General features: G+C 49.1%; 1 protein-coding gene and 1 long non-coding RNA gene across 3 annotated transcripts in view; one reads left to right on the top strand and one right to left on the bottom strand.

The window, feature by feature from the left end:
* The window catches only part of Vps26c (VPS26 endosomal protein sorting factor C), a 15,899-nt gene extending 7,896 nt beyond the window's left edge, over positions 1-8,003 (bottom strand). For both annotated transcript variants that reach the window (XM_048346239.1, XM_048346240.1), the window contains exon 1: positions 7,882-8,003. In XM_048346239.1, coding sequence (XP_048202196.1) covers positions 7,882-7,938 — 57 coding nt within the window. In that variant the 5' untranslated portion in view covers positions 7,939-8,003. The remainder of the gene's footprint in view (positions 1-7,881) is intronic.
* LOC125351464 lies at positions 5,134-21,046 on the top strand. Its single transcript, XR_007210949.1, has 3 exons — positions 5,134-5,320; positions 14,560-14,563; positions 20,941-21,046. It is a non-coding gene; the product is annotated as an uncharacterized LOC125351464 (long non-coding RNA).

The raw sequence follows: 21,046 nt of genomic DNA, 5'->3' as shown, positions 1-21,046 counted from the left end.
AATCTCACATATTCATATGGAAAACGACTGTGAGGCAAGGTGCTACCGGCTCATACCTGTCAGCCCAGCTACTCAGGAGGCCAAGATCTGAGGATGGCGGCTCAGAGCCAGCCGGGGCAGAGAGTCCATCAGACTCATCACCTCCAATAAACTACTCAGAAAAAACGGGAAGTGGCGCCGTGGCTCAAGTGGAAGAGCACTAGCCTGGAGCATAAGAAGCTCAGGGACAGCGCCCAGGCCCTGAGTTCAAGCCCCAGGACCAGCAAAAAGAGAGAAACGACTGAGAGGACATATTCGCAGGGACCTTTTCTTTCTTCCTTTTCTTTGTGGAAATGTTTACATTTTCCATTCTCCTATCACAAACTCAAGTAGGAGAAGAAAAGCAGTACCGCGTCCTACAAGTGGGGCCTGGAAACAGCTGGTCTGGAAAGTGCTCTTGGAGCCGGAGGAGCTCCATGGCCAGCATGGCTGGTGCAGATGTTACCGCTCTCCTGGAGCTCCCGGCAGGGGAAGCCGGTCAGTCTGGAAAGTTCCGGGAGCTTATAGGAAAGCACAGTAAAAGATGGCCAAGGATTAAAGGGGCGTGGGAGCACTACTCGGGGCTGGGGCTTACCAGCTCTTCATGTGGAGCTGCAATGAAAATGGAGAACAAATGGAACCGTTTCACCCAGGGCTCAGGCCTGAGAGATGGGCAGGGACGCCTGCAGAGAAGGGAGCAGATGGGGTGGGGGGGAGAGTCGGTTCACCCGGGGGGCCCCAGTTCCAGGGCAGGCTGAGCACTGGCGTCGTTAGTTAGGAGGCTCTCCCCCCACGCTGGCTGGGCCCTGCTCCCTCAGCCTGGGGCTCTGAGCGGGGAGAGGACGGGTCCCGCTGGCTGAGAGGCCGCCGCGGTAGGGTGGAGGGGAAGGTGTGGCCTGTCTGATGACCCAGAACAGAATCCAGGGTGAGGTGAGGACAGGAGGAAGGCAGAGGAAACGCGGCCGCCCGGGCGGAGGCCCTGGCAGGGGAGGAAGTGGGAGCCGCCAGCATCACGGCCTGCAGAGGCTGTGGGGTTGCAGAGTCAGGCCTGACGGATGAGGGTGGGCTAGGGTGGGGGGTGGGGGACCCCTGGGCACTTGAGGGCCCCGGGAACAACTTACTGCACCCACACCTCCCACAGCGGCGGGGACGCTACATGCCCTCACGCATTATATAAAACTTAGGTTATAACGGGAGACAAGCCTTTTTCTGGAGTATTCGGCTGTAAGTGGAAGAAGACAGCCATGTCCAAGTTTAGATGATGGTATTTCCTAAAAGGCTCATGACCCCAAGTTACCTAGCGGTCCCTCCTAGCTCAAAGATCCATGCCCCGACGGCAGCATTTGTACCCAGTCCACTACCAAGAATCCAGTAAAACACAGGATAGGGTATACGATAGCACAAGTCACTGCCTTATTATGTGACTGTACCCCCTTTGCACAACACCTTGCCTGTTGGGGATTATTATGGCCTGGGAAAGGCTGCCCTTCCACCAGCCTTGGGACAATGGAAGTCCCTCCCACATTCTGGCCTCCACCCCTTGGGAGGTGAACACGTGCATGCCACCATGATGGGGTTGTTCCGCCCACAAAGGGAAGTTTCGTGATGTCACTTGATGAACGTGACCCCTAGCCTATGACTGGCCCTTTGGCCAGCCCCCTTTCTTTCCCGCCATTACTTCTATATAAGTGCCCTTCCATATTAAAGTCTTTGAGACGCTTCCCACCACGGCAGCGTGTCCCTGATGCCTTCCTTTTCGCCTCCGCCCTTGGTAACATGTGGGGGGACTGGGGGGAGGGGAAGCTTCAGCAACCCTTCCTCAACTTAGCGCTTGCCCATGTGAGCACGCCTTTGGCCTTCCGCTGGCGGAGGGCCAGGCTGAGTGCTCTTTCATAGAGTTTGTGGTTACCATTCTCCCCATGGGGGGGAGAAAGGGGGTATCCAAACCCCAACACTTGCCAAAAAAATTTAATTTAAAATAAAAGGTAGTTAGGCCTTCATAAAACAGCATTTTAGTGTTGCAATTTTTCTTCCTAATAATGAGCTGTTGCGTACAGGGTTTCTCTTTATTTTTTAGCTTTTTTTTTTTTTTTTATTTTTTGCGCCCAGTCCTGGGGCTTGAACTCAGGGCCTGAGTCCAAGGCCCAGGACAAAAAGAAAAGAAAAAAAACTATTGCGTGCAAGCCAAATATGACAACACGTAGGTTTTTCGGCAATAGCAATCAGCCTGTGGTATATCAATTCCTTGTCATTATAACCTGGCTGTGCTAGGGTATAGATCTTTTTTATGTACTTCACAACCACAATATTTAACAGTGTCATTTTCATGAGTATGTGTGCCAGGCTGAAGAATGTAAAACATTGCAAATTTCTAAAAATGAATGAATTATATTTACATTACAGAAAGATTTACTGCAGAGTTCTTTTAACCAATAAGCTCTCTCCATGAACTGAAGGCGGATCAAGAATACATTACTGCACCACTCAAAAGAAGTAAGTGCAGCTCCCAGGGCCAAAAATGCAATCATCTCTCTGTGTTCTTCGGTTCCCAAACCAACCCCTTCCTCCCAGTGCACAGTGGAGAGGTGTCCAATGCCGGTAGAGCATCTCAAGGGCCCTGGATGCCTGCTGTAGGGTGTGATTAGCATCATGGCTGATGGACAGTTCTGAAAGCCAACAGACTTTGGACGGTGGGTATGGAGAGGACAGAGCAACGCGACCACTGCCCAGTGAGGGAGTGATGTGGGTCAGGATCTATGGCTGGGGTCCTGAAACCTTCTCCCGACAGATCCTCAAAACACAGCCGGAGGACAGGCGCACAGATGAGACCCCAAGAAGGCACGCTGGGTCCGCTGGGTCTTGGACTTGAGAAACAAGACATGATGAATTCAAAACGTCCCTCTTCTCGGGGTTTCTCTGAGCCTCGGAATTCCTACATACCGATGGGGCCAGTAGGTGTGAGGATTAAAGGGTACCTGGGTGCGCGCTGCTGCGAAATGCCATGAGGCAACTACTCCCGGGGACACGGAGCTTGCTGGAAATAGAATCGTGCCCGCGTGGTGCTGTGAGGCAGAGGTCGGGGTCTGGAGGAGGGCCCCGGCTCTGGGGGGGCGGGGGGGTGTCTGCGCGTGCGCTGCCCTCAGGGAATCAAACTTTGGGTAATTTTTATTCCTGAATTACAGACTGCCTTGTTGAATCACAATTCCTTCGTATAACTACTTAAAGATAATAATTTTTTTTTAATATATAACCAGGGGGAAAAAGGAGAAAAAGAATAGTGAAACCTGTCCCCACACTTCGTTTCGAGGCCAGGGTGCTCCAGAGGGTCCCCAGAAGCGACGACACCCTGCTTTGTGCTCCCTCATACCTCACCGACCTTTTATTTCAGAGTCTCCTTTCCTGACCTTTAGCCCTCTAGAAGCTACTCAGCACAGGTGGAATGACTGTTACCCACTGACTAGCCTAGCCGTCTGCAGAGTTGGTGGAGACGGGCTGGTGAGGGAGGTCTCCAGACAAACCCAGCGTTGAGCAGGGCACACGGGCACAGGCGCGCTGGGCGTCCACACCTCTCGGCCCGGGGGACCGGACGGGAGGGGAGGAAGAGGAGTTTCCCTTCACATTCTTCCCACGCAGCAGGCATTATGTGTCTACCTTTTTAAAGGATCCAACTGCAACTTAAAAAAATAATTTTATCACACAGCAATTTTTTCCCAGGAACAACAACAGACACAAACCAACAAAAACCTAACTATCAACGTTAAACGCCTGTGGAGAGAATCAAAACCACCTGCGTTGCTCCCCCAGCTGGGAGGGGGGAAAGCACAGCCACCAGTCATCATTACTTGTGACTCTCCTAGAAAAGGAGTTAACAGCCAGGTGCATGGTACCGATTCCCCAATCTGGGACAAAGCTCGGCTCTTCGGGAGCAGTGCCACGTGCTGATGGGGAGCCTGACTGGCCCGCCAGACCCTCAGCCTACCAAGGCCTCGGTGTTCTCATTAGAAAAGCGCGAGACGCCGGCTGCCGAAAGCCAGCCGGGCGCTGGTGACTCGCACACCTAATCCTCGCTACTCAGGAAGCTGTGGTTCGAAGCCACCCCAGGCAGGAAAGGGAATGTGACTCTTATCTCCAAATAACCACCATCAAGCCAGAGCGGAGGTGTGGCTCAAGCGGGAGAGCACTTGTCTTGAGCGGAAAAAGCTCCAGTGCCAGCACGCTCAGGTGTGCGCACACGCACACACGCACATACGCACGCCAAAACAAAAAAGAAGGCACAGGTCCCAATGTCTACTGGGACATGAGACAGCTTGGTGTGGTCACAGGACAAATACATCTCGCTTGAAAGACACCCATCTAGCTCCAGGCCAGGATATTGTTGCTTAGGCTCAGGCCAACATAGTGGACAAACAGCTCAAGCAAACCAAGTGAATTACAGGCACCCCACTACAGCGCCTGCTGAAGCAGGCCTACTGATAGGTAAGTGAAACGGCTAGGGACTAATTCTTTACCTAGGCTGCTGAGGCCTGTAGAGAAGTCTGTAGGCGCCAGTTCCACCGGCAGCCAGCTAAGAACAGAAGAGAGGGCCCCGCCAGCCACACTGGAAGTCTACACTCCCCTTAGGCACCAACGCTGCATCAGTGATGGTGGTCTTGCCTTCTGGGGCCTGGGAGGCAGCCATGTCAGCACCAGCAAACGCCCAGGCCCTGCAGTGCCAGAGTCATGAGCCAGAACCAGAGTCTTCTCAGTTGATTACATCTATTGGCTGATTAACTTTCCTTTTCTTGCCTTTGAATACACACACACACACACACACACACACACACACACAGAACAATTATTAGAAATAGAAGTCAGACAGATTTTTCTTCTACAACCAATATTTAAGGTCTTTTTCATTTTTTAATTTTTGAGTATTTTTGGCAGTACTGGGGTTTTGAACTCAAGGCCTCATGCTTATAGTAAAGTGTCCTACCTACCATAAGAGCCCTGACTCTCGGCCTTTTTTGTTTGTTCTTTGATTTCTGTGCTGGTCCTGAGCTTGACCTCAGAGCCTGAGCTTCATGTATACGAGGCAAGCACTCTTGCCACTAGGCCATATTCCCAGCCCTATATTCTGCTCTTGATACTAAAGCTAAGTGGGTGTGCTCTAAGGCTCAGAAGACAGTCTTCAACTATCACCCACAGGGACTGGGCCTGACTCTAAAACTTCCACAAGGGCAAGTTCACAATCCTATTTCATGCATCCTATTTAAATGAACTTCTCACTACCTGTACTATATTTAACACTTCAAACGATATCTTTGTGGGGCTGGGAATATGGCTTAGTGGTAGAGTGCTTACCTAGCATGCACAAAGCCCTGGGTTCGATTCCTCAGTACCACATAAACAGAAAAGGCTAGAAGTGGTGCTGTGGCTCAAGTGACAGAGTGCTCGCCTTGAGCAAAAACAAGCCAGGGACAGTGCTCAGGCCCTGAGTTCAAGGCCCAGGACTGGGAAAAAAAAAGTATATTTGCACCCCTACTGGAGTAATAAAATTTCAGGATAAATATGGCAACTTTTAAGCTGGGAGCAGTGGCTTACACCTGTACTTCTTGCGACTTGGGAGGCGGGTTCTGGGAGGATTTCAGTTCACTGTCAGTCTGAGCAAAGTGTTTGTGAGGCTCCCATCTGAACAGGAAAAGCTGGGTGTGGTTGTATATGCCTATCACCCCAGCTACAGCAGGAAGTATAAATAAAACAATCAGGGCTGGGGGAGCTGGGAATATGGCCTAGTAGTAGAGTGCTTGCCTAGCATACATGAAGCCCTGGGTTCGATTCCTCAGCACCATATATACAGAAAAAGCCAGAAGGGGTGCTGTGGCTCAAGTGGTAGAGAGCTAGCCTTGAGCAAAAAAGAAGCCAGGAATAGTGCCCAGGCCCTGAGTTCAAGCCCCAGGACTGGCTAGCTTTGGAAAAAAAGCAAGACCCCATCTCAAAAATAACCAGGGCAAAGAAGGCCGGAGGCATGGCTCACCTATACAGCATGAAGCTGAGTTCAAGCCCCAGTACCCCCCAAAAAAATGGAATGGGATAACCTATAAATAAGTATGAAAGTTAATGTCTATAGTCTCTTGTCACTGACCCCTGACCCTCTTTATTATTATTTTGAAATTTTTCCAGCTCCTGAGAAGTTATGAAAATACAAAGAAATAGAAAAATTAGTGACGTGGTACTCAACTTTACCCGAGAAATGGAAATAAACATTCAAGCAAAAACTTTCACCAGGGGGGCTGGGGAAATGGCCTAGTGGCAAGAGAGCTTGCCTCGTATACATGAGGCCCTGGGTTCAATTCCCCAGCACCACATATACAGAAAACGGCTAGAAGTGGCGCTGTGGCTCAAGAGGCAGAGTGCTAGCCTTGAGCAAAAGAAAGCCAGGGACAGTGCTCAGGCCCTGAGTCCAAGGCCCAGGACTGGCCAAAAAAACAAAAAACAAACAAACAAAAAAAACTTTCACCAGAATGTTCTTAATAGTCAAAAGGTGTAAAGGACCTAAGTGGCCATGAACAGATGAAAGGCTAAACATTTGGTCTATCCATAGAGGAGAGCAATAGCCACTAAAAAGAGGAACTTGAACACGCTACAACTCAGGTCAACCCTAAAAACCTCATGGTAGATGAAAGAAGCCAGACACAAAAGGTCACATACGGTATGACTTTTTTTTATATGAAAGGCCACAACACGCATATCCATACAGAAAACAGACTTGCAGGTGTTAGGGAAATGGGATAAGGAGTAACTAAGTTCAGGGCTTCTTTGGGGGAGTATGGGATATTTTTAAATTAGCAGTGATAAATGTACAACTCTGTAAATATACTAAGATGCTCAGTTATACACTTCAGCAGGGTGAAGTTTGTGGTATCTGAATTATATCTCTGTACAGCTATTGTTTTAGTATTGCTGTTATTTTGTACCTGTACTAGGTCTTGAACTCAGGATGCAGGTGCTGTCCCTAAACTTTTTTCCTCAGGGCTGTTGCTCTACCACTTGAATCACACCTCCACTTCCAAACTTATTATTTAAATATATATATATATATATATATATATATATATATATATATATATACAAAGCACATATCCATGAACGAGACCAACACTGCTGACAGTTTTACCACATTTTGCCTTTTCTCCTGCACACACAGTTGCTGCCAGTTTGGTTTGCTGACTGTAACATTTTGCTGCTTTTTTTCTTTCAGAGTCCCTCCCAGGCCTTGAACTCAGGGCCTGAACACTCGCTGTCCCTTAAACCTTTTGCACTCAGAGCTGGTGCTCTACTACTTGAGCGCCACACCTCCCCTTCTGGCTAGTTAACTGTAGTTAAAAGACTCTGGGCTGCCTTTGCTCTTTGATCCTCGTAGCTCAGACCGCTGAGGAGCTAAGAGTACCCACCCGGCACCTGTCCCCACACTTACTGGGAAATGTAAACAACCAATGCCAAACCATGCACCGTATCTGACTCTCTCAGGTCCTTACAAAGCTCTCCAGGGTGACTGATTCGGATCACGGGATCCACGCCCGAATTCTGACCAAAGGAGACCCGCGGAGGGTGTGTGTGGGGGCGGGGGAACAAAACGAACGCCATGCCTTCCTTCCACGCTCTCACACGGTGCTGGTTCCTGTCGTGTGGCGGTGGGGGTTGAACTCGGGGCCTGGGACTCACCGGGCCCGCGCGCAGCTCGACCGCTTGGTCCACGCCCCCAAGCTGAAAGCTGCCCCGCGCGGTCACGTGGGGAGGGAGGGAAAGAAGGGCAGTTCAAGCCCCGGCCCCGCCCACAGCCATCCAGGCCCGCGGAACCTGCGCGCCCGGGAGCCTTCCACTCACCCCGGCGTGGTAGACTTTATTCGCTCGCTTAATCTTGATGTCCAGGGAGGTCCCCATGCCGGAATCGCCGCCGAGGCGCCCACTTCCGGCCGCGGGAGGGGCCCGGGCGGAAGAGGCCCGGGGGCCCCGCCTCCCGCCCGGGCCCCGCCCCTTTCCCCTCACCGCTCGCCACCCAGCCGCGTGACCTGGGGACGTCAGGCCTCGACGTCGGCTCTACCAGACGTACGCGCCCTTCTCCTTCCGGCGTAGGGGTGGGGCCTTAGCGCGAACAGACTGACTCGCCCCGCGGCCCCTCCATCCCGCGTGGGGGCGGGACCAGACTAGACCCACCCCCTCCGTACGGAGAGCCGGAAGTTCCCCGCTGACGGATCAGGGGGAGAACCTGGAAAACCCGTGTTTTTCCCCCAGCATGCCCCGCGGTAGCGGGGGGGTGGGGGGATGGAAGCGAGGCCATCTCGCGGGCGCCGCGGGCAGCGCAGGAAGGAGGGGCTCCCGTCGGGCTGTGCGGCGCCGAAAGGCTGCGCCGTGGAGGTGGCTTTCGGGAAGCTGTCACTTGGGACGCGGCGACCTCCTCCCTTGGCCTCTACCTCGAGCTTCGGAAGAGGCGGCGCGCCCTGCGCCCTGCGCCCTGCGCCCTGCGCCCTCCGCCCGGCCGCGGGAGCGGTCTAGACCGCTCAGCCGCAGGGGCGGGGCCGGAGATGCTGATTGGCTGGCGGCGGCCCCGCCCCCGGCCGGCCGCCAAGGTCTCGGGAAGCGCGGGGGTGACCTCGCTCCGCCGCGCTGGGTCACCCGGCGAGGCCCGCGGTCGCGGGGGCTTGTGGGTACTGCCCGCGCGCGCGTGCGCGTGCGCGTGTGTGTCCTGGAAGCCGGTACTGAAGGCTCGGTGCCGCGCCTGCACCGCCCGCCGGGGTGACGGGGGGAGGGGGGCGGCGGGTGGAGCAGTTCCGGCGAGATCCGGAGCGGGAACCGACGCGCGCGGGCTGCTCGGTCCCCGGAGGCCCGCGCCGCGGTCGGAATCGGACCGCTCCCCTCCCCCGCCCCTCACCCCCGCCCCCCGAAATGGGCTCGGCGGGCGGGCGGGCGGCCCGCGGACGCGTCTCCCCACGGAGCGAGGTGGCTCCAGTCAGTGACCATCGCGTCTCCCCACGGAGCGAGGTGGCTCCAGTCAGTGACCATCGCGCCTCCTCCCCCCCCCCCCCGCCCTCGTCCTCCTCCCGGTGCTCTCCGTGAGTGACCCGCGCCCGGCACCGCATCCGATCTTCCCGCCAAGCCGCGCGGTCGTGCGTGGACGTCCCGAGGGCGGCCTCCCCGGCGGGTCCGCGCGGGCTGGGGGCCGGCGGCGGCGCCCCGCAGGTCAGTGCGGTATTTCCCCGCGTGCAGGCCCGCCGAGGCCCGCCCCCACACACACACACACCCCTCGCTGGCTCCAGATCCTGCGAGTGGAGTCCTGGGCCTGTTTGCCTCGAGAACCTGGATGGACAAACCCCTCGACTAGGCACCCACCACCGCTTCCCGCTGGTAGAAACGTGGCCCTCAGAGACGGAGGAGAGACACACGGCTCCACGTTCCCGGCTGGCTTTTGGACACAGGAACGCTTGTCTGTCTCCAGGACGGGTGTGCCGAGGTTCACAACTAGGAGAGTTTTGCACAATAAATAATCACGGTAGGCAGTGGTGTGTAAAGAACTCTCAGCGGCCCCCCCCCCCCCACCATCTCATCTTGGATGATTCCTTAAGTGTTAGTCAATTTCAGTTATTAAAACCAAACTGCCCAAAAATGCCAGGCCCAAGGCCTAAGGGGAAATCCTAGACTCTTAGTGGAGGTCTGAAGGGGTGAATTGTGGTACCGGCTCTCTGCACCCATCACAATGCCCACTGGTGGGAAAGTCTGGGAAATAGTAAAGCCGTGAGATTAATTCTTCTATTCCCCAAAGACGTAAATTTTATCGTAAACTTGAAACACGAGTCAGACACTCGTGGCTCATTCCTGTGAATCCTAGCTACTCAGGAGGCTGAGCTCTGAAGATAATTAGCGGCGTTGTTTGTTTTTGGCCAGTCCTGGAGCTTGGACTGAGGACCTGGGCACTGTCCCTGAGCTTTTATGCTGGAAGCTAGTGCCTTACCACAGCTCCATTTCCGGCTTTTTGATAGTTAATTGGAAGCAAAGGTAGATCTGTAGCTTTTTATTAAATGCTGGAGAAATAGCTCCAGGTATAGGCACCTTCCACTGGAAGGCTACAGACTGTGTTTGCCAGATCCGTTAACAGCCAATTCTAGGACTATAGGACCATTCCACTGAACCTGTGCAACAAACAGTACTGAGGTTTTCTACCTTTAGCATTGAAGGACTTGATCTCCTGAGCTGTTGTGCATAGTGCTTTCAACAGCTCTCAACTTAGTCACTCTTCACATTGTGCCCTTGGCTGAGGTTAGCCATCCCTACTCAAGCACAACCCAGGTCTGATCACTATTTCACTTAGGATATGGAGCTTCTCCTCCTTGTCCCAGTTCCAACTAACTCTGAAGGGCCATTCAAAAGTTCCAAAGCTCCCTATACTAGTCATCAATTGCTGCGCAACAAATGACCCCAACACTTATTAGTTAAAAAACAATGGGCATTCATTAGATAATGAAACGTGGGTCAGGAACTCAGGACCACCACAAGGCTCTAACTCAAAGTCCAGGTAGTTTGTGTTAGGATGTTGGGCAGGGTCACAGCCTCATGGGAACAGGTAGCATCACTTCACCCACAAAAGGGGAAAACCAAGGCACAAAAATGAGGAATGTACTTTACTGAGGTTAGGCAGAAACTGGCAATGACCCATTCTGACTCTCAAGTTGTCCCTGGCAATGCCCAACCACTGGGATACATATGTGCAAGGCAGTTACTTGGGTGGAGAGGAGATGAAGATATGTCAAGTAAAACATTGGACAATCAAATGCCAGTGGCTCACACCTGTAATCCTAGCTACTCAGGAAGCTGAGGTCTGAGGGTTGTGGTTTGAAGCCAGCCTGGGTAGGAAAGGCCATGAGCCTCTCATCTCCAATTAACCACAAAAAGCCAGAAATGGAGCTGTGGCTCAAGTGGTATCATGCTAGCCTTGAACACCAAAGCTCTCTCAGGCCCCACTACCAGCACACGCTCACACACACACATACACACACACAAACCAATCAAAGATGAAAGCAAGCAGGATTGCAACAGGATAATCAAAGACAATTTTAAAGCAAGGATTAGAGGACAGTTTTATAACCAGATGATGAAGACAGAATGTTACACTGCAGACCAGCTGAGTGAACTAGTTTGCTAGGTCAGCCAGACCAAACTATGTAGCTTATTTCTTTCATACTTCTGAAGGGTGCTGGGTTGGTTCCTTCTAAGGACCAAGAGGGAAAGATCTGTTCTAGGCCTCTCTCATTAGCTGTCCTCTCTGTCTCTTTACAAGGTCACATGGCTTTGTTCCTTGCACTCTTGGTAAATACACTTCATATTGCAATGGGCTACACACTGATGGTGTCATTTTCACTTGACTATGTCTATAAAGAGCCTATTCCTGAAGAATATTTTTAAAGTGCTGGGAGTCAGAGCTTGCATTTGTCAGGAGCACAATTCCAGGCAACAACAAAATTTATGTAACAGAAACGGACATGGTGAACAAATGCAGCAGTGGTACTCACTAGACACTCATGTTGAAAGCGTGAATGGGGAAGGGAGGAAGAAACAGAGAGAGCTAAGGATATTGTCCAAACAGAAATGTACTTATCACCCTGTGTATGAGACTGTAACTCCTCTGCACACAGACTTTACAAAAACAAAACATTAGACATAGAGAAATGGACTGGGAGAGTTGGTAGATGTTAACACATATTAGAGATGAAGTGGTTAAAAATATAGGTGTATTTTAAAAAGTAAAAGGTATAATTAAGATAGAATCACTGTGGTGGGGATAGTTTTCAGGAGAAGTTTTGGCTGGGGCTAAGTGATACTCAAAACTAATATCCAAACAACTCCAAGAGAAGGACACAGGAGGATTCTATTGTCGTTACGTTTAATGTGCTAGGTGAATTTCCTTTGGCGTACCCTAGGTGGTCACTGTATATGATTTTGGTATACTGGATATTGTATATATGCCTACCTGAATTAGGGAAGGAAAAGAAAAATGAGGGTGTAACAGATATGACAAGAAATGTACTCACTACCTTATTATGTAATTGTACCCACCCTTTGCACAACACCTTGTCAATAAAATTTAATTTAAAAAAAACACAACAATAGTGGGCTGGGAATATGGCCTAGTGGTAAAGTGCTCGCCTCATATACATGAAGCCCTGGGTTTGATTCCTCAGTACCACATATATAGAAAAAGCCAGAAGTGGCGCTGTGGCTCAAGCGGCAGAGTGCTAGCCTTGAGCAAAAAGAAGCCAGGGACAGTGCTCAGACCCTGAGTCCAAGGCCCAGGACTGGCAACAAAAACAAAACAAAACAAAGAAATGTAATCCTAGGGGCTGGGAACATGGCCTAGTGGTAAAGTGCTTGCCTCGCCATGTAAACATGAAGCCCTGGGTTCGATTCCTCAGCATCACATATATAGAAAAAAGCCGGAAGTGGCGTGCTGTAGCTCAAGAGGTAGAGTGCTAGCCTTGAGCAAAAAGAAGCCAGGGACAGTGCTCCGGCCCATAGTCCATGCCCCAGGACTGGCAACAAAAACAAAACAAAACAAAGAAAAGTAATCCTAGCCCGCAGGAAACTGAGGCAGAATAATCAAGAGTTTCAGGCAAGCCTGAGGCAACGTAGTAAGACTTTCTCACAAGTAAGCCCCTATTATTCTGGGCTTTCTGCCTTTGCCAAAAACTTGCACTGACACTGCTTACATTCAGATTTGCAAAACTCTGCCTATTGCTACTAGCTTCCATCTTTCATCCGATTAATGCCAGTGTTACCAAATTCTGCCTGGTTTTTTCCTTCTATAATTTGCCTCTCTTAAGCACTTTTTTTTTTTAATCCCCAAGCCTTTATCATATCTACACAGTTAATTTTCTCTTTCACCTGAGGCAGGGGGCAGGATGGTCCAATTAATCATCACACTTCTGTGGTTGACAGATTGGAGTTGTGACTAAATTGTACATCTAAACTTCACCAACCTTGTTTCAGCAATTTTATGTGTAATATCCTAGCTATACCTCTTAAAAATTAATAATGGAAGCCAGACACCAGTAGCTTATACCTGTAATCCTAGCTACTTAGAAGGCTACTGGTTCAAAGCCAGGCCAGGCAGGAAAATCTATGAGCTTCTTTTTTCTTTTTTTTTTTTTTGCCAGTTCTGGGGCTTGGACTCAGGGCCTGAGCACTGTCCCTGGCTTCCTTTTGCTCAAGGCTAGCACTCTGCCACTTGAGCTACAGCACCACTTCTGGCTTTTTCTGTATATATGGTGCTGAGGAATCGAACCCAGGCCTTCATGTAAGCGAGGCTAGCACTCTACCATTAGGCTATATTCCCAGCCTCATCTGGGAGATTTTTATCTCCAATTAACCAGCAAAATGCCAGAAATAGAGGTGTGGCTCAAGTGGTAGAGCACTAGCCTTGAGCTAAAAAGCACAGGGACAGTGCTTAAGCCCCGAGTTCAACCCTGGGACCAGAAGAAAAGACTATTTCTTTGCAAATTGTTGAGGTGCCAGACTTTGAAGTCAGGCCCCTCCACGTGAACCCTATTTTAGAATCGAACCCTGAGCCAATTAGATTTGTACCTGTGTTCTAATCTTGCTTGCACAGCTGATTGTTGTAACCTTGTTCTTTGCCTTTATAAGCCCTGTGTAATCACAGCTCGGGGCTCCCTCCTAACCTCCGCTGTGTCGGTGGGTAGGACGAGGCCCGAGTTGGCAGCTCGTTAAATAAAGCCTTGCCTTGCTTTTGCATTTCGGAGTGTCTGAATCTCGGTGGTCTTCTTGGGGGTGGTCTTGCGACTTGGCACAACATTGTGAAGACTGGGATTTTTTTTTACCTTTCCTTCAAAAATGACATGACATTGGCACACAGACATATTGCAATCTTTGTTGCCATCTTTAGAGTTTATTATCTTGCAACTGGAGGTTGGAAGTCAACAGAAAAAAAGGACACTAGGATTCCACAGTCCCACTTTTCATTTCCCCACCCAATGACTTGGTATTATTTTCATGGCAAAGAGGGCTGTGGGGTGTGTGTGTGTGTGTGTGTGTGTGTGTGTGTGTGTGTGTGTTTATTGTAGAAGACACATGAAAGTCAGTTTTCTCATTACTGCACAGTCAAAACCAATGTTAAACCTTCAATACATTTCAATGATGCGTCTCTTTTTCCTATTAAAAATAAGGAAAGAGAGGATGCCCAACACCTGAGGAGTGGAGAAGTCAGTACACCTTAGCAGGTAATTATTATCCAGGGGACTCTAGTAAAGGACTGGTGGCCTCCCGGAATTCTCTTAAGGACCCACAGACTTATTGACATTGGTGCATTTCTTTCTCAAATGAAGCAATCCGAGCTTAAGAAGATCAACATTGTGCAAGAGATCACCCCGCTAATAAACAGAAAAGCCAGACTCAGCATCCAGCTTGGTCTGGTGTCTGGGTCATGGTTCTTTTTGAACATTCTGCATTCTTTTTATGATGGTTACGGAAGCTTCCTCTCCTCCTGCTTCAGGTCTCCAGGCAGGTGCAGTGGTGCCCGCCTATAACCTCAGCCTCTAGAGGGAGGCTGAGAAAAATTGCACGTTTGAAGCTGAGGCTAGTCAGGAGCTACATAAACCAACCTTGAGCACCTAGGGAAACTCTTACTTCAAAAACAACAACAGGAACACCTCACAAGCTGTGAAATAGTGAGGTACACCTTGAGAACACAATTGGATCTACTCCTTCCCTCCTTCTAGTGTGGGTATGGGGCTTGAACTCAGGTCTCAGGGCCTTCTGCTCTTGCTTGACTTTTTTTTTCTTTTTCTTTTTCCTCCCCCCCCCCACCCCTTTTGTGGTGCTGGTCCTGGGCTGGAACTCAAGGACTGGATGCTGTTCCTGAGTTATTTTGCTCAAGGCTAGTGCTCTACAGCTTGAACCACCACACTACTTCTGGCTTTTTTTTTTCTTTTGGTGTTTCATTGGAGACAAGACTGTCACCAACTTTCCTGCCCTGGCTGGCTTTGAACTGTGATCTTCAGAGATTACAGGTGACAGCTACTGGTGCCTGGCAGTGGTCCATTTCCTAAAGATGAGAATTATCCTGTATAACACTCTCAGCACAAGATTTGTGCTGAAATTTCTTTTCATTGAACAAAATATACAAATCCTTACCTATTCCCCTAGCAATGTCCATTTTTAAGCAAAGCATTTAACAGACATATATCTTATATCCTGTGCTGGCAGAAACATGATTTAATCTTGCCACTCAAAAAAATAAAATAAAACTCAGGGCCCACTGAACTAAATTCTCAAGCCTCTGCAAACACTGTGGAATGCAGGCTATGTCAGAAGGCTTCGGAGAACGCCCCAGGAGCTGAGAAAGTATTTCCAACGCGGAGACCATGGGCTCTGAGATGGACGCATGCAATGCATTCACTGAATGTCAGATTTTTACCAGGTTTGAAAGCTGCCGCAATCCTCTATTTTGAACTTAAGAATTACAGTAATTTTAAACAGTAAAGGCCACAGAGAGTTATACTTGTAATAAGTCACTTCATTTTGGTCTCATCTCAGCAAGATACATAAAGAATTGTGATGGCTCATAGGTAGACAAATGACATTCACGTGTTGCCAGAAAAAAAAAAGGACAAATGATTTTGTCTTTTAACAAAGAGATGTAATGATTTTTCACTTAAAAATGCTTGTCATGAATTGAGCTCTTAAGGCACAGGGTGAAAGCCAGGCATTGTGGTGTGTGCTCATAGTCCCAGTCACTCCGGAGGCTAAGGCAGGAAGATGATTTGAGCCCAGAAGTATGGAGCCAGCCTGGGCAACATAGGGAGACATTGTCCTAAGAATGAATGAATGAACAAATGAACCAGGAGCTGGTGGTTCATGCCTGTAATCCTAGTAATCCTTGCTACTCAGCAGACTGAGATCTGAGGATCACAGTTTGAAGCCTGGACAGACAGATCTATAAGAGACTCTTATTTCCAGTTAACTAGCAATAAACCACAAGTGGACACGTGGCTCAAGTGGTAGAACATCAGCCTGAGGTACAAAGCTAGACTCAAAGCCTTCGGGTCAAGCCCTAATACTGGCACCAAAAAGAAGAAAAAAAAAATAGAAAAAAAATCAACTTCTGAAATAAATAAAAACAGGAGTGTTGATCCCATCCACTCTACTAAGAAAGTATCTTCCTCTCCACCAGCCTACACAATAGAAACACGAGCCAGGCACTGGTGGCTCACACCTCGAATCCTAGCTACTCAGGAGGCTGAGATCTGAGGCTCAAGGTTCGAAGTCAGCCCGGGCAGGAAAGACTGTGAGACTTTTATCTTCAATTACCCACCAAAAAACTGCAAGTGGAGCTGTAGCTCAAAGTGGTGAAGTGCTATCCTTCATCAAAAGAGCTTAGGGACAGGGCTTAGGCCCTGAGTTCAAACCCCATGACCACTACCAAAATAATAACAACAACAACATCGATCCTTTTCTACTTATCACTTCATTATCTCAATATTCTTAGTAGGGACAAGTAACTAACTGCTCTAGGATAGACGATTTCATTGACATGAAATCCTAGAAAAAGACAAAACTACGGAGCCAAGTGGAGAGGACAGATGACCAAGGAGGGCAGGCAGCTTTGGGGCTTGTGGAAATGTTGGAAAACAAAGTATCCCAGTTCCCCGAAGCACTTCAAGTTGTTCCTTATAGAGGGGTGCAGTCGAGGTATGTAGAGGACACCTCAATACACAGTTTTTGAGAGAGAAATAATAAAGCATTCTTTTTTTTTTTTTTTTTGGCCAGTCCTGGGCCTTGGACTCAGGGCCTGAGCACTGTCCCTGGCTTCTTTTTGCTCAAGGCTAGCACTCTGCCACTTGAGCCACAGCGCCGCTTCTGGCTGTTTTCTGTATATGTGGTGCTGGGGAATTGAACCCAGGGCCTCATGTATACGAGGCAGGCACTCGCCACTAGGCCATATCCCCAGCCCCTAATAAAGCATTCTTTCAGGTCCAGTATGAGTCTGCTTTGAGCCCACAGGCAGCCATACCTGGCTCATTCATAGGAACCGTCATAGCGGCCCGATGTGGGAGACGGCTGGCAGGAGTGTTGGACATGCACTTCAACACTGTCATATCCTACCAGACTTAGTGGTGCTTTGAAAACTTGAGCGTGGCAAGGGGTGGTGGTGCCTGTAATCTCAGTCACTTGCCTTGCAGAGATCGGAGGATCACGGTTGCAGGCCAGTCCTTGGCCCAAACCACTAGATTCTATCTGAAAAATAACCAAGGGGAAAGGCCGGAGGATCGACTCACGTGGTAGAAGTGCCTGCCACGCAAGTGGGAAGCCCACATTTCAAACCTAGTTCTGCAACAACTTACACAAGATAACCTAGAACATGCCCTTCTTGTCTTTTCTCTCTCCCCCATTCTCCTTCTCCCTCCCTTTCTGTCTCTCTTCTTCTCTCTTCCCTCTCTTTCTTCTTTCCCCTCCTCTTCCTCCTCCTCCTCCTTTTCCCCCTCTTCCTCCTCTCCCTCTTTTTTTCTGTTGGTTGTGGGGCTTGAACTCAGAGCCTGTACACTGTCCCTGAGCACTTTTGCTCAAGGCTAGTACACTACCACTTTGAGACACAGTGCCACTTCCAGTTTTCTGGTGGTTAATTGGAGTTAAGAGTCACAAACTTTCCTTCCCGGGCTGGCTTTGAACCACAATCCTCACAACTCAGCCTCCTGAGTAGCCAGGATTACAGGCGTGACCCAGCCCTTGGCTTCTTTCTCCTTCCTCTTCCTTCTTCTGCCTTCCTCCTCCTCCTCTTCCTTCTCCTCATTCTCCTCCCCCTCCTCCTCCCCTTCTCCTTCCTTTTTCTTCCTCTTCTTCCTCCCCTCCTCTCTCTCTCTCCCCCTCCCCCCTCCCTCCTTTTTGAGACAAGGTCTTGTTTTGCAGCCCAGTTGGGGTGGCCTTGAGCTTAAGATCTTCCTGCCTCGGCCTCCCCAGAGCCGAGGTTGGGGCGTGTACCACCACACCAGCTTCACCACGTACGGTTTCTAAACATAATTATGATAACATTAGCTCACAGTACCCATGCTGGATTAAGAGGAGACAAGCAACCCTCTCCTCATCTGGGGGGAAGGCGGCATGACTGGGGCCCAGCCAGAGCTCTGGGAGCTTTTCTTGGTCTCGGCAGCTGTTTAGGGCAGCTCCCGGTGGGAGGGGAAGTATTTAGGGGGTAGACATGCCCGCCCGCCTTCCCTAACAACTGTGGTCCTGCTGACGACTCCTCACTGGCACCGCAGAAATGTGGAGAACTTATATTAGGAAAATTCATCTCATTCACAGGTGAAAGGATGAATAGAACATTCTGGAACTAACATTTCTGTCCAGGGCAAGTGGTTCTCAAATTTGTGTGTGCATCAAAATCTTCTCACTTGTGAATGCTAGGGCATTCAGTTTCTAAAGACAAGAGTCTAAATCTCTCTCTCTCTCTCTCTCTTTCTCTCTCTCTCTCTCTTTCTTTTAAGAGTCTAAATCTAAATCTTTCAATAGGATTTTCTTATCTGGACTGGATTCAAACTGTGATCCTCAGACCTCAACCTCCTGAGTAGCTGGGATTACAGATATTAAGCCACCAGCACCAGGTCTAGACCAGCTTAAACCAGTGCTAGGAATCTGCTTTAATCCTTACAACAGAAAAAAAAAATAGCAATATTTGCAGTTCAGAGCCAGCCTGGGCAGAAAATTCTGTGAAACTCTTATGGCCAATTAACCAACAAAAAGTTGGGAGTGGTGGGGCTGGGGATATAGCCTAGTGGCAAGAGTGCCTGCCTCGGATACACGAGGCCCTAGGTTCGATTCCCCAGCACCACATATACAGAAAACGGCCAGAAGCGGCGCTGTGGCTCAAGTGGCAGAGTGCTAGCCTTGAGCGGGAAGAAGCCAGGGACAGTACTCAGGCCCTGAGTCCAAGGCCCAGGACTGGCCAAAAAAAAAAAAAAATTAAAAAAAAAAGTTGGGAGTGGTGAATCAAGTGGTAGAGCACCGGCCTTGAGTGGAAAAAAAAAAAAAGGCAAGTTCCAAAACTGCACCCAAAAGAGTCCGAACTAAGCTGAAAAGATAAACTAACCTGATGCTAGCCAGCCCGTTAACTATTATTCTTTCTCCCTGGCCTGGCCTTATAGGGAAAGTGACTTTGAAATTACCAATCTGCTGTTTTCTCCTTCTCAGGCCTTCTCTGTGTATAGAACAATCTCTTCTGCTCTGTCCTTCGGAAAACGTCTTTATTACCAAATGAAGCATTGCCCAACTCTAGAATCGCAGATCAAATCTGAGTAAGATCCCTACAGGGAACGGCTGCCAGTCTGTCCTTCGACTGTGTCACAAGAACCCAGAGGAGCGGGAGAGGGAACCAGAGCTCTGCCAGGGAGCCTGCACCGTACTGGGGGCTCAGTCCTGGCTGCAGGCCCAGCTGGGTGCCTGAGCTCAGGTGGTTGAGACTCCAGTATTGTTGAACAAAGGGTCTTTTCTTACTGTCCGCCTCCAGCTTTGACGCGTAGTCCCAGCCCTCACTAATTCAGACACGATCAGATTTCCCTTTGCCTCTCTGTCCTCATTTTAACTCAGTCTCCTGCTTCTGGAGACAGGAGAACAAACCATGTGGCCTTTCCTAGAGTATAAAAGAAGAAAACTCGCTTCGCAAATGGGTCTGGTTTCAATGTGGCTGGCCACGTTTGGTGATCATAGAGAATTACTGTTATTCAGGTACAAAAATGGAGCTATGAGTATGTTTTATTTTTATGAGTGCCTTTATCTTTTTGAAATACATATTCAAATACTTACTCCTAAACCAGGCACCAGTGGCTCATGCCTGTAATCCTAGTAACTCAGGAGGCTGAGATCTGAAGATCTCGGTTCAAAGCCAACCTGGGCAGGAAAGTCCATGAGACTCTTCTCTCCAATTAACCACCATAAAGCTGGAAGTGGAGATGTGGCTCAAATGATAGAAAAAGCTAAGGAACAGTGCCCACCCACGCCCTGAGTTCACACATGCGTGTGTGCACATACACACGTGTGCACACGTACACACACTCAAATTCTTGAAATGAAATACCTAGGCTTTTCAAAAGTATACATTGGGGGAAAAAATTCAACTGCTCAAGGGTTGACTCTGGACTGTTGTTTCGGCTGGACTTTCCATAGGCCATTCCAAGTTTCCGTCAAGCTAATTGTTTCAGAAAAGACAATCTACCAAGTATTTACTTTTCCTCTTTTAGTTAAAGATTTAAAGTTGCAGAAAAGTACAAAAAAGAAAAGTTTCTTGACAAATAAGAATTGAAAAAAAAAGTTTAAAACATCGAGAAATATTAAAGAGATCCTAAATACATAGACACATTGTGATTATGATCTGTAATATTCAGTTTTGAAAATTTAACATTTCTTCCTGAATTGGTTTTTACATTTAAAGTAATGCCAATTAAATTCTTCTTCTCTTCCTCTGCCTCCCCTCTCCCCCTCCTTCAGTCTCTGTCTCTGCAACTTGACAAGCTGAATCTAAAACTTTAAAATATAAAGAACTAAAATTATCCAAGGTCTTCGAAGCTGAGGTAGAAAGGACTCAGTCTTATTCACGGTGCTGATGCTATAGTCCAAAAGCAGAAAGAAAAGTCTGAGAAACTCCATCTCTAAAATAGCCCACAAAAATACAGGCTGGAAGCATGGGTCAAGTGGTAGAGCACCGGCTATAAGCAAGCTGAACAAGCCACAAGACCTTGAGTTCAAACCCCAGTAAAAATGAGTGGTATAGGATCAAACTCATGTGCCAACTAGATACTGTGGATATCTCAATTTGGGGATATAGTGAACTCACTAAGTGATTTGATTGGAGACAATTGACTACCCATTGGGAATTATGTCGAATTAGACAAGGACTGGGAATGTGGCCTAGTGGTAGAGTGCTTGCCTAGCATGCATGAAGCCCTGGGTTCGATTCCTCAACACCACATATACAGAAAAAGCCAGAAGTGGAACTGTG

The sequence above is a fragment of the Perognathus longimembris genome, chromosome 5 (assembly GCF_023159225.1).
Source record: "Perognathus longimembris pacificus isolate PPM17 chromosome 5, ASM2315922v1, whole genome shotgun sequence".
NCBI lineage: Eukaryota > Metazoa > Chordata > Mammalia > Rodentia > Heteromyidae > Perognathus > Perognathus longimembris.
Note: the sequence above shows the minus strand (reverse complement) of the source record. Positions and strands in the feature narration are given on the sequence as shown.